Genomic DNA, 13,612 nt, shown 5'->3' with positions numbered 1-13,612 from the left:
ACTTGGCCGAAAACCAAAATTTTTTTGACAGTTTTAAAAATATATATTTTTTTTTATATAGAATTGTATTATATTTGACTTTTTAATTAATATCATCGATTTAAATGAATATGAATTAATTGTCAGCCATTATCGGCACCTTTAATGCAAGAAAAATGCATCCCTTTAAATTCTATGTATGTCTTCACACTGCTCCATTGCGCGTCCTTTGGGGTGTTACAAATCTTCCTTGCTGCATTTTTTGTCAGTTAAAAAAAAAAAAAACACACCAAAATTGCACCTCCCCGTTGCAATGCATTGAAAATGCAGCAAGAAAGCATCATTAGCGCACCCGTGTTAGGTTTTTGATGCGTTTTTTGAGTCACATGACCTATAAAAAACAAACCATAGGTGCCGCAAAATCGCAGAGCAGAGCTGGGGGGACCAGAACAGAGGAAACCAGCAATGTCACATGTGGTGCGCAGTGTGGGAGCAATATAGCATGAGGTGAGCAGGGACCAAAGAGAGAGGAGGATCTGCAAACCAGCGGATCAACAGAGCTTGAAGTTACTATTGAGCAGGGGATCAGCAGATCTGGGGATACTACTGAGTAGGGCATCAGCAGAGCTGGGGGTTACTACTGAGTGGGGGATCAACAGAGCTGGGGGTTACTACTGAGTGGGGGGATCAGCAGAGATGGGGGTTACTACTGAGTGGGGGATCAGCAGAGCTCGGAGTTACTACTGAGCAGGGGATCAGCAGAGCTGGGGGTTACTACTGAGTGGGGGGGTCAGCAGAGCTGGGGGTTACTACTGAGTGGGGGATTAGCAGAGCTGGGGGTTACTACTGTGTGGGGGATCAGCAGAGATGGAGGTTACTACTGAGTGGGGGACCAGCAGAGCTGGGGGTTTCTACTGAGTGGGGGCCAGCAGAGATAGTAGTTACTATTGAGTGGGGGATCAGCAGAGCTGGGGGTTACTAGTGAGCGGGGGATCAGCAGACCTGGGGGTTACTACTGAGCGGGGGATCAGCAGAGCTGGGAGTTACTACTGAACAGGGGATCAGCAGAGTTGGAAGTTACTACTGAGTGAGGCATTAGCAGAGATGGGGGTTACTACTAAGCAGGGGGATCCCCTGAACCCCCTTAAACAAAAAATATATATTTGAATCCTCCATTCACACAATCTGGATGGGGGAATCCTTACCGCTGGATTATTTTATTCTGAGGCCGGGGAGATTTTCCAGCCATAGAATACACTGATCAGCACTGCCGGCGGCACCCATTGAGCAGGAAAAATCTGACAGGGCAGTTGTACAAACATCGATCGGTATCCAGGGCTACACTGAAGCGCACGAGGGGCGCAGCTACGGAAGTCATGTCACACTGGGAGGGTGCTGGCGGTGGAGGGGCGTGGCTTGACAGTTTGGAGCTTCCGTGCTTCCTCTCAACTCATGGAAGTTAGTAGGAAGAGGGGAGGAAGTGATAAATGATTGTTTTATATTAAAGTGGTTGTGTCCCCAAAACACTTCCCCAATATAGGATAAAATACTGGAATACCCGACATTGTATCGCGTGTGCCGGAGACATTCCTCTTCATTCACATGTAGCCCTCCCATATCTGCCAGTCTGTGGGCGGGGCCAAACGCTGACACTTAGAGGAGACATGACATCACATTACCCCCTCCCCCCACTATATGGTTTCTCTGTCTCCCTATGTCTGTCTATCTCTCTCTCTATCTGTCTGTTTCTCTCTCTCTGTCCATGTCTGTCTTCTCTATCTGTATATGTCTGTCTGTCTCTCTATCTGTATATGTCTATCTTCTCTATATGTCTGTCTTCTCTATCCATCTATCTCTCTGTATATGTCTGTTCTTTCTCTCTATCTGTCTGTCTCTCTCTGTATATGTATGTCTATCTCTCTCTGTCTTCTCTATCTGTCTATCTCTCTGTATATGTCTGTCTGTCTCTCTGTCTTCTCTATCTGTCTATCTCTCTGTATATGTCTGTCTGTCTCTCTGTCTTCTCTATCTGTCTATCTCTCTGTATATGTCTGTCTATCTCTCTGTATATGTCTGTCTGTCTCTCTCTCTCTGTCTTCTCTATCTGTCTATCTCTCTGTATATGTCTGTCTGTCTCTCTGTCTTCTCTATCTGTCTATCTCTCTGTATATGTCTGTCTGTCTCTCTCTGTCTATCTCTCTGTATACGTCTGTCTGTCGCTCTATCTGTCCGTCTCTCTGTCTATGTCTGTCTCTCTATCTGTCCGTCTCTCTCTCTCTGTATATGTCTGTCTTCTCTATCTGTCTATCTCTCTGTATATGTCTGTCTGTCTATCTATCTCTCCGTCTCTCTCTCTGTCTTCTCTATCTGTCTATCTCTCTCTATCTGTCCGTCTCTCTCTCTGTCTTCTCTATCTGTATATGTCTGTCTGTCTTCTATATCTGTCTCTCTCTGTTTTTTCTCTGTATATGCCTGTCTGTCTCTTTCTCTAACTGTCTGTCTCTCTATATGTCTGTCTTCTCTATCCATCTATCTCTCTGTATATGTCTGTTCTTTCTCTCTGTCTGTTTCTCTAACTGTCTATCTCTCTGTATATGTCTGTCTGTCTCTCTATCTGTCCGTCTCCTCTATCTGTCTATCTCTCTGTATATGTCTGTCTCTCTATCTGTCTATCTCTCTCTGTCTTCTCTATCTGTCTATTTCTGTCTGTCTCTCTGTCTATCTCTCCGTCTCTCTGTCTTCTCTATCTCTGTATATGTCTCTCTCTCTGTCTTCTCTATCTGTCTATGTCTGCCTGTCTCTCTATCTGTCCATCTCTCTGTCTTCTCTATCTGTCTATCTCTCTGTATATGTCTGTCTCTCTGTCTATCTCTCTCTCTGTCTTCTCTATCTCTCTGTATATGTCTGTCTGTCGCTCTATCTGTCCGTCTCTCTCTCTCTGTATATGTCTGTCTGTCTAGCTTTCTCTCTCTCTATCTGTCCGTCTCTCTCTCTCTCTGTCTATCTCTCTATCTGTTTCTCTCTCTCTCTGTCTTCTCTATCTGTATATGTCTGTCTGTCTTCTCTATCTGTCTCTCTCTGTTTTTTCTCTGTATATGCCTGTCTGTCTCTTTCTCTAACTGTCTGTCTCTCTATATGTCTGCCTTCTCTATCCGTCTATCTCTCTGTATATGTCTGTTCATTCTCTCTATCTGTCTATCTCTCTGTATATGTCTGTCTGTCTATCTCTCTGTATATGTCTTCTCTACCTGTCTCTCTCTCTGTCTACGTCTGTCTGTCTTCTCTATCTGTCTCTCTCTGTTTTTTCTCTTTATATGCCTGTCTGTCTCTCTATCTGTCTGTTTCTCTGTCTGTCTTTCTATATGTCTGTCTTCTCTATCCATCTATCTCTCTGTATATGTCTGTTTCTCTATCTGTCTATCTCTCTGTATATGTCTTTCTGTCTCTCTCTCTCTCTATGTCTGTCTGTCTCTCTCTGTCTATCTATCTATGTTTTTCACAGTGTAGGTCTTGTATCTCTCTATATGTGTGTGTCTCTCTCTATCTGCGTGTGTCTCTTTCTCTGTGTGTCTCTGTCTTCTTATAAAGCAATGAGTGAATCCTCTCCTGTATACAGTGAAGATGGTAGGAGTTGTAGTCTCACACAGACCGCCCCTCCCCCCCTCACCTTTTCTCTCCTGGTGTCGGCTTTCTTCAGGGAGGACAGTTCATCTTCTACAGGACAGACTACACACACAGGACCGGCGCCAATCTTCTCTATTACAGTAACTGTTCAGGGTGCATTCACATTGTCAGGTTTATACCCACTTTCTGGCCTTAGTCTTTTGTGTTTCCGGGAAGAAAGGTTCTTGTGTAATGATCAGTGAGATACTTATGTATAGATCTGACGAAACGCGTAAAGACGTGTATGTGTACATCATTAGTAGGATCAATTATTGTTCCACTTTAGATTTATTTAGGCACCTACAAACACATATACTGTATATACACGTAAAGCGAAGCGTAGAGCGCCTCAGTCTGGCCAGTAACACCCCTCCTGTATTAGAGCGCCCCCACTCTGGCGAGTATGGTAAAGTAGCACAGTTCTGAATAGCAAAAAATGGCCTGGTCATGAAGGGGGTAAAACCTTTCTGAGGTCATGTTGTTAAATAAACTTCTCTGGACATTTAGGGGTCTATTCATTAAAAAAATTAAAATTCATAGCAATTTACTCAGTGAAAGTGCATGTGCATTCCTTCTCTGTGATTGGGGTAATGACAAATGTCAGTTGGCTCTTTGTTAGTCGAATGTTTTCCATTTATTAAAATGGAAAATAACAAATGTGGCCACTAGGTGAAGATTCAATTTCCTCTGACACTTTTCTATTTTCTTCAGTATTTTCTGTTTTAAGTCTATGGTTGTTTTTTGTTTCATTAATTTCTGTCCTTCAATGTCTACTATACTAATAAGTGCATGGGTAGGATATTCCATTTATTTGTATGAAGCCGTGCCTGACATAGTAAACTAAGCGGGGTCGATAAATAGAAAATGTGGTGGCCAAATGTGACAAGCATTCTTCCAGCCGTGATAAACTGTGGCCATAATTCAACGCAGTAATTTCCTATGACCATCGGCTCCATCTACTGGCCATAACGAGGTTTATTTCCTGAAATCAGGAAAAACTAGTGCAATATCGCATTATGGCCAGTAGATGGCGCCAATGATCATAGGAAATCACTGTATGAAATAAAATACTGCCAATATTCGTCACAGCTGGGAAAATTGCATGTCACATTCGGTGACAACTATTTAAAAATAAAATAAAAAAATAGGGCTCCTTATCGTTTGTGAAAGCTTACACCACAAAATGTACTCTTTACACTAATAAGGAAGCACTGATGGGTACTGATAGGCAGCACTGGTAGGTGAAACTGATGAGGAGGCACCGATAAGGCTGCACTGATAGGTGGCACTGATGAAAAGGCACTGATAAGGCTGCACTGATAGGTGGCACTGGTAAGGCTGCACTGATGGGCACTGGTAAGGCTGCACTGATCGGCACTGATAGGTGACACTGATGAGGCACTGATTGGCAGCCTTGGTGGGTACTGGTTGACAGCACTGATTGGCAGCCTTGGTGGGTACTGATTGGCAGCACTGGTGGGCACTGTTGGGACTGCACTGATAATCAGTGCCCTGATTATTAGTGTAGATGTCCCTTTTGGAGAAGCCAGTTATCGGCTGTCTTCTCCTCTCCCCATGCTATCAGCATAAGGAAAGGAGTGCCGAGACCCGACTTCTGTTGACATCCGTGATCAGCTGGGATTGGACACAGCTGATTACTAGGTAAAGAGCCACTGATTTGCTCTTTACCTCAATATGCGATCAGCAGTGTCCTCGAGACACATCGATCACAGAGCGCGCCGGGCTCGATCATGGCACGCCGTCACAGGACGGTGCCCCAGAACTAGACGACCGCGCTGTAGCCGTCATTCAACTATAGCGAGGTCGGCAAGTGGTTAACAGTAATTTCCTGCGATCGTCAGCTCCATCTAGTGGCCATAGTTATACAGTACCTCAATCAGGAAAAACACTGCAATACCACATTATGGCCATTAGATGGAGCCAATGATCATAGAAAATCACTGTGTCAAGTAAAATATGACCAACGTTCATCATGGTTGGGCAAAATGCTTGTCACAATCGTTCAACTATTTAAAAAATTAAATGGACCTCTAAGTCTCTACCCCACAAAATGTACTCAGCCAATGAGAGGTAAGGACTCCATTTTTATTTTTCTCCTGCTATCAATGGCCGACACGGTACAACACTTCATCCATGTCTTTAGTGATCTCTGATCTCCTTATCAACTGTTTCTTACATGATGAAGATCAGCCATGGAGTATATCTGAGGTGTATATCAGGGTGTGCTTCTTCCCCACATGTCCAGCAACATTCATATACAAGACATTTCCCGCACTCAAGGCACGTTTACACCTCGAGGGTTGTGTGGGACCCCTGATGTACAGGAAGACAGGACTTCAGTGAGGAACAATTCCCTCAGTCAGACCAGGAAAGTGGATCCTCGCCCGTGTCCATTCTCAGATGTCTGTAAAGGCAGAACTTCCATGAGTGACATTTCCCACACTCAGGACAGGAAAGTGGCTTCTCCTCCGTGTGAGCATTCCGATGTATGGAAAGATGGGACTTTTTAGAAAAACATTTCCCGCACTCAGGGCAGGAATGTGGCTTCTCTGTGTGAGATCTCTGATGTCTGACAAGTTCTGATTTTTGTACAAAACCTTTTCTGCACTCAGGACAGGAATACGGCTTCTCACTCCAATGCAATCTCTGATGGCTGTAAAGATTTGACCTCCCTGAAAAACATTTCCCGCACTCGGCACAGGAATACGGCTTTAACCCTGTGTGAGACATTTGATGTGTGACAAGCTGTAATTTTTGTACAAAACATTTTCCGCACTCAGGACAGGAATACGGCTTCTCACCTGTGTGCAATCTTTTATGTCTGTAAAGATGGGACCTCTGTGAAAAACATTTTCCGCACTCAGGACAGGAATGCGGCTTTTCCCCCGTGTGACGCCTTTGATGTATGATAAGACTTGATTTTTGTACAAAACACTTCCCGCACTCAGAACAGGAATACGGCTTCTCACCCGCGTGAAATCTCTGATGTGTCTGAAGGTTGGACTTCACTGAAAAACATTTCCCACACTCAAGGCAGAAATATGGCTTCTCTCCAGTATGTAATTTCTGATGATTATGAAGAATGACCTTAGCTGAAAAACGTTTCCCGCACTCAAGACAAGGAAACGGCTTTTCCCCCGTGTGAGACCTCTGATGTCTGACAAGATGTGATTTTTGTACAAAACATTTCCCGCACTCAGAACAGGAATGTGGCTTCTCACCAGTGTGAGATCTTTTATGCTCATTAAGTTTGGACTTATAATGGAAACACTTCCCGCACTCAGTACAGGAAAACCTCTTATCTGTTGGAAGGACGGCACCGTCCCGCACAGTCTGAGGTTCCTCAGGATAAGAGGAATACGATGGTCCGGCACCGTCCCGCACAGTCTGAGGTTCCTCAGGATAAGAGGAATACGATGGTCCGGCACCGTCCCGCACAGTCTGAGGTTCCTCAGGATAAGAGGAATACGATGGTCTGGCACCGTCCCTCACAGTCTGAGGTTCCTCAGGATAAGAGGAATACGATGGTCCGGCACCGTCCCGCACAGTTTGAGGTTCCTCAGGATAAGAGGAATACGATGGTCCGGCACCGTCCCGCACAGTTTGAGGTTCCTCAGGATAAGAGGAATACGATGGTCCGGCACCGTCCCTCACAGTCGGAGGTTCCTCAGGATAAGAGGAATACGATGGTTCGGCACCGTCCCTCACAGTCTGAGGTTCCTCAGGATAAGAGGAATACGATGGTCCATCTACACTGTGTGGTGCCGGATGGACATTTGAGGTCGTCGGGTTTTCTCCTGGACTATACTGTGTGATGTCCTCATCTTCTACTTTACAGTCTGGAGACAAAGTGAGACAATCCTCTGAGGTTTTCCTCATCTCCCGTCCATCTACTAAAATAGAAATACAAAGATTATTACTAGACATGAGCTGATTGGTTCCCCTAAACCAGGACTCCGCCCACATCAGGCAGCTTTGTCTCTGAGGATCTTACAATTCCACCCTCAAGGTAACTAGTAAATGGGTCCTCTGATCTCCTACCAGTTCATTTCTTTATTCATGGACCTTAGTCAGAGAGTGAGGAAACAATGAGAACTGTCTTTTCTGAAATGCATGAAATAGACTATATGGTGCAGGGCTTAGGCCTAGAAGACCTGAAAAAATAAATATATAGTGTAATGATCAGTATTGGTACGCAACCATCAGTGGTAGCTAAATGTGTACTTGAGATACATGGCAGAGGTCCCAAACACCTGCTTCCCATTTCCAAAGACTGCACTCAGTGACTTGGGTCTGAGACTATACAGACATCCCTCTACCCGGCACAGCCAGCAAACAACAGAGCAAGTAACCCCGGGAGAATTGCTCTGTAAGAGATCTTACTAGACTCGGGTATGGGGCAGAAGACACATAGCCCAGGTGCCTAGCTTGTGCAACATTTTTGACGAAAATCTGATTCTGAGATTTTGCTGCCAACTGAACCCCAGAAACTCCATAAATCCAGTCTAGATACATACATTGTGTCTGAAACACAGAGAAAGAAGATCATCTGAGAGAAATACAGGAATACAGGATGGGGAACACAGCTCAGGAAAGTGACCAGGGTATTACAGGAGGATATCACCAAGTCTCCACCCTACTCTGGACCAATCAGTGAGCAGTATGGGTGGAGGAATGTATTTACTTTTAATGACCCACCTGTGCTGATCTCTGTAGGAGTGTCCTCCTCTATAAATGTCCCCGTTATTCCATCCTCCTCCATAGACTGCTGATCATCCCTCACATACCTCTCTTCTTCTAATTTAACCTCAACTTTTATATCTATCAGATCTTCACCCTACACCAAGAGAATAAAAGAAACTTAAAACATAAGATTTAATATTGTAATATCACATATAAAAAAAGATCCACACACGGTCTCATTCAACCAACCTTGTAATGGTGAGGGATGGTGTGATCTTCCTGTGTGGAATCCCAGGAATACAGAGGACCTCCCCCTCCCATAGACTGCTGAGCTCCACTCATCGACATCTCTTCTTCTTCCTCTTTAATCTCAGCTTTGATGTCTTTCAGTTCCTCATCCTAAACCCCAAAGATGATAGAATATATGTGTAAAATGGAACAAGAGATTACATAGAAGAATGTCCTCTCATAGGTTAGTATTATGTTCTAGTTGCTCAGTCCCACCTACCTGATGATGGTGAGGGATGATGTGACCTTCCTGTGTGGAATCCCGGGAATACAGAGTACAGGGACATCTCTCTGGTGGGTTCCCATTACTGGATCCATCTGTAGGAAACACACACACTGACTGAATACATTGTTTCTATGTGTTTATCAGATGATGGGGGATCTAGGTGGACCCTCCGTACTGCTCTCTCCTTTACAATAAAGTCTCCTCTTACCCGGTGATGTGAGGGGCGGCTGATTGTCCATCATGACGTCCTTGTAGAGATCCTTGTGTCCTTCTAAATACTCCCACTCCTCCATGGAGAAATAGACAGTGACATCCTGACACCTTATAGGAACCTGACACACACAATGATACAGTCACCATCCAGACACATCCCTTGTCTGTTACTGGATAATGTCCCAGAATTCCCGGCACCGCTCACCTCTCCTGTCAGCAGCTCCATCATCTTCTTGGTGACTTCTAGAATCTTTCTGTGGATGTTTCTCTCAGATTTCGGGTAGTTAGGTGAAAGCACTGTGATGGTCACCTGGTCACCAGACTTCACAGGAGAAAAACTCTATATTAAAAAAGATAAAGAGTAATATTGTGAGCCTCCCAGAATCCTCCTCACCTCTCCGGTCAGGTCTGTGTTTTATTAATAGAGATAAGAGTGATGTCATGTGACCTCCCAGAATCCTCCTCACCTCTCCGGTCAGGTCTGTTTTATTAATAGAGATAAGAGTGATGTCATGTGACCTCCCAGAATCCTCCTCACCTCTCCGGTCAGGTCTGTTTTATTAATAGAGATAAGAATGATGTCATGTGACCTCCCAGAATCCTCCTCACCTCTCCGGTCAGGTCTGTGTTTTATTAATAGAGATAAGAGTGATGTCATGTGACCTCCCAGAATCCTCCTCACCTCTCCGGTCAGGTCTGTGTTTTATTAATAGAGATAAGAGTGATGTCATGTGACCTCCCAGAATCCTCCTCACCTCTCCGGTCAGCAGGTAGATGATCTCCAGGGTGAGGTTTAGTATCTTCTCAGTCATGTGACTCGGGTCCTCCTCCATCCTCATTGGTGCCGTCATCTGATCTATACAGGTCTCCTAGTAGACGGATAACTTTGGTAAATGAAAGTAAGAATTATTTGGATGGTATTGGTCACACGGTAATAGGATGTGGGGGGGGGTAATAGCAAGGTTTCTGTATATTTTAGAACTACTGCCCCCATGCCCATGTGCACACATTCATCTTGAATTATTTAGTGTTTTTTACATTTTTGAGGTCCCGGGACTCTCTTGGTTCGTCGGATCAGAAATTCCCTTTTCTCTGTTGGATTTGCTTTGTATCTGAACTGGTTTTGATTTGTTTTAAACCTGCAGACAAGGAATGATAAATATGATCCTTCTTTGGTCTTCTTGTTTTGCTCTGAGGCAGTGCTGTGAGGTCAATGTAGGGTCATCCTGATGTCCATGAAAGGGAACCTGCTGACTTTTGACCGGGCTAATCCAGATAATTGGACAAAACTCCGACTGCAAGGTTCCAATCCCCAGCAGCCTGCTGACTGATAGGAGTGAGGTCACTGTCACTCTCTGAAGTAAGAGAAGGGGTTGGATTGGATTGGATAGCAGGAGGATGATGTTGGTGAAGTAGAGGGTTGGGGGATTTTGTTCTCATCCCTCCAATGGCAGCCCTGTATGGGTAGGAAGAAAACATGAAAGTTTCCACAGCGCACGTTAATTAAAGCATGTATCCATTCATTACACAACATTAGTAAACGCTTACATTCAAGTAAACGCAGTTCTGCTTGAGCTTAGAACAGAGGAGAGCTGAGTGCAGCACAGCCAGTGAACTGGCAGGCGGCTGTCATGCAAAAGATTCCAGACCCGCTAAAGGGATGTGAAGATAGCGACGTCTACAGGCTCCTAGGACCAAGACAGCAGGCATGGAAAAGTAAAGGGGCCCCTTTACTTTGCGCTGTGGCCACGTTCATATTTTCTGCAGACCCACGAGAATCTTCCCAGATCTGATTAACGCTGCTGCACTGCAATATAAGCTCTGGCTCATCTGTCCACCCAGCCTTCTGCTCATCCATCCCTGTGGGATATCCTTCCCGCCTGCCCTCCTGGTTGATAAGGCTGCTGGCTATTTCAACAAAGCTCGTTCCATCCAGCTGGATCCGTGACCTTTTAGCTGCATCAGTCCTTGAATCTCTTCCCTACCACCATAGCTCCCAACTGTCCCTGATTTGGAGGGACTGTCCCTGAGCAATGTCCATCTGTCCCTCTTTCCTCCTCATTTGTCCCTCATTTTGGTCTGATCTATATATAGTTGTATATAAAATGCTCTTTTTATCTTTCAAAAAGTGTTTCCCGGTACTGAACCTTTCATCCAATTTCTAAATTGTTGCATTTGTCAATTTTAAAAGCCAATACAAAGAAATATTAGTGGTAAAAAAAAAAAAAAAAAAACAATTTCATGAACTTTTTTTTGGTTATGTCCCCTTTAAGGGGTGTGACCGGGGGGGCGTGTCCTATGCCTACATACGTTTGCTAGTAGGTGTCCCTCATTCCCATCTCAAAATTTTGGGAGGTCTGCTACTACTACTACCAAGTACTTTTTCATACATCTTATCAAATTTGCACACATACCACTATTCTTGTTATTATCACCATCTTGTTATCTATAAGAAATAATTCCTGATATGTCTGATCTCACTTTTTTAGTGTGGGTAGGAAGAGGACAGCAGGGGGTGAGGGGTTTTTTCTCTTAGTTGCCAACTATACTGTAGTATCCAGGACCTTGTACAGAGTGGCGGTGGGTTCCTGGTGTTCTGAATTCCAGTACCAGGCTCTGACACAGTCTATGTCATGGGAAGGTATTGGACGCTCCCTCAGACCCACAACATGAGCCTGCCGAGTGAGTCTGCGCAACAGATCCTCTAACAACGAGTGAGTACCCAGGGTGAGGGACTTCCCTCCTTCATTCCACTTGGTGTCCTGGAACATATTACTTGACCAGTAACATGGGAAGAAGGAAAAGGCTGCCTTCTTTTCCTGAAGCAGAAAAAAGGCGCCTGTAAGTGCAGAAGATCAAAATATTTAATATCCCCACCAGGATTAAAAACACTTACAAGATCAGAAAGTGAAATACGCATAACATCGTTGATGGTAAGAGTGATCCAGCATCAGGAGGGTCCGCAGCTTGTTGTAAGACTCCCAGGACTGTGGGTAAGTAGCGGCAGGGACTCCAATGAATTTGCCAGCAGATGTTGGAAGATCCTGGAGATGCCGGTGGAGGTCACACGATTCAAGTCTAGGGAAAACGAAGATCCCGGAAGTAACGTCGGCGGTGAGGGACAGCAACCAGTATGGAACGGATGTAGTCATCAAAAAGGGACGCGTTTCGGAACTGCTATTGGTTTCTTTTTTAACCTATGGCTACAGGTATACCCATGCATTATTTATACTCTCTGGGCCAAGCTGCAGACCCTCCTGATGCTGGATCGCTTTTGCCATCAATGATGTTATGCTTATTTCACTTTCTGATCTTGTAAGTGTTTTTAATCCCGCTGGGGATATTAAATATTTTGATCTTCTGCACTTAGAGGCGCCTTTTTTTCTGCTTGTGTTTTTTAGAGTTTGCTTCCACTTTCAAAGCTGCTGCCCTTAGTGTTGAAGAATCACCATTACCACCACCGGACCCCTGGTCTTATATAAACATTGCCTGCTTAGTCCTGTTGTCCAGAGCGCCCTCAATTTTACATTGTACCTGCCTTCATTTCCTGGCTGGAGTTTTGTAAGGGGGTCTGAAAATTGCAGGTAGGAGGACCATCATTGATCAAGAATCCCCCCCTCCCTACCTTGGAGGCCCCCAGAGATCTACAGCCTCCTCTTCCCTCAGATCCTCTAACAATGAGTGCATACCCAGGGTGAAGGACTTCCCTTCCACATTCCACTTGGTGTCCTGGAACATATTACTTGACCAGTAACATGGGAAGAAGGGGAAGGCTGCCTTCCTTTCCTAGCAAGGGTTCTGTAAGGACATCTACAAAAAGTGCAGGTAGAAAGACCATCATTGATCAAGATCTCCATCTCCCGACCTCAGAGGCCCCCTGAGTCCCACAGCCTCCTCGTCCTTCAGAATCACCATCATCTCAGAGGCCCCCGGAGTCTTTATCCCTATTACCCCCTCACAGTTTGTCAGGATCATATTACTAGAATTTACGTCCAAAATGAGGACAATGTTCGGGCCGGCCCTGCAAATTTTCTGACCCTGAATCTAGGTTCTCACACTATATATGTGTGTATCATCATCTGCTGACGATAAAAGACGTCACAGTGACCATGGAGGAAGAGGACGGACATGACGGGGGGTTACTGGGTGTAAATAGAAAATAATATCATATTACCTCCTCTGCTGTACAGTTCCAGCAATGTCTCCTCTCTACTTCCTCCCAACTCACCTCTCAACCGGAACTTCCTGCCTTCCATAGAGACTTCCTGTCTTGGTAGAAGTACGAGCGCCACCTTGTGGAGCTCAGAATAACTGCAGCCCTGAAAAACATCTCATAGTGTGAACACGGTCTTGTGCTCTCATATCCACTCCCGCCAAGAGATACACTGCTCAAAAAAATTAAAACTTTGAAAACACATCATATCTCAATGGGGAAAAAATTTCATGCTGGATATCTATACTGAAATGGACTGGGTGATGTGTTGGGAACTAAAGGATGCCACGTTGTTTGATAGTAATGAAAATTATCAACCCACAGAG

The 13,612-nt window shown here is 44.8% G+C and overlaps 1 protein-coding gene across 4 annotated transcripts; it reads right to left on the bottom strand.

Annotated features, from left to right (window-relative positions):
* Positions 1–5,743: 5,743 nt before the first annotated feature.
* On the bottom strand, positions 5,744–13,327 carry LOC141105073 (uncharacterized). 4 transcript variants are annotated; one of them, XM_073594907.1, is made up of 9 exons: positions 13,248–13,327; positions 10,112–10,529; positions 9,829–9,957; positions 9,279–9,413; positions 9,069–9,192; positions 8,855–8,952; positions 8,596–8,745; positions 8,362–8,500; positions 5,744–7,556 (listed from the first exon to the last, which is right to left on the bottom strand). In XM_073594907.1, the coding sequence occupies exons 3-9, from the start codon at positions 9,922–9,924 to the stop codon at positions 6,019–6,021; spliced, it is 2,280 nt and encodes a 759-aa protein (XP_073451008.1). In that variant the 5' UTR covers positions 9,925–9,957; positions 10,112–10,529; positions 13,248–13,327; the 3' UTR covers positions 5,744–6,018. The 4 variants fall into 4 exon arrangements, with proteins under 4 accessions (XP_073451008.1, XP_073451009.1, XP_073451011.1 ...); XM_073594908.1 differs by having other exon boundaries at positions 9,829–9,942; XM_073594910.1 differs by lacking the exon at positions 10,112–10,529 and having other exon boundaries at positions 9,829–9,942; positions 13,248–13,320.
* Positions 13,328–13,612: the final 285 nt, after the last annotated feature.

The sequence above is a fragment of the Aquarana catesbeiana genome, linkage group LG08 (genome assembly GCF_042186555.1).
Source record: "Aquarana catesbeiana isolate 2022-GZ linkage group LG08, ASM4218655v1, whole genome shotgun sequence".
NCBI classification, from domain to species: Eukaryota; Metazoa; Chordata; class Amphibia; order Anura; family Ranidae; genus Aquarana; species Aquarana catesbeiana.
Note: the sequence above shows the minus strand (reverse complement) of the source record. Positions and strands in the feature narration are given on the sequence as shown.

Coding starts and splice junctions, on each gene's coding strand:
- LOC141105073 (XM_073594907.1), bottom strand. CDS start 9,924: ATGACGGCACCAATGAGGATGGAGGAGGACCCGAGTCACATGACTGAG. Junction 9,193..9,278: donor TGGAGCTGCTGACAGGAGAG/GTGAGCGGTGCC, acceptor TGTGTGTGTCAG/GTTCCTATAAGGTGTCAGGA. Junction 8,746..8,854: donor TCATCCCTCACCATCATCAG/GTAGGTGGGACT, acceptor TTTGGGGTTTAG/GATGAGGAACTGAAAGACAT.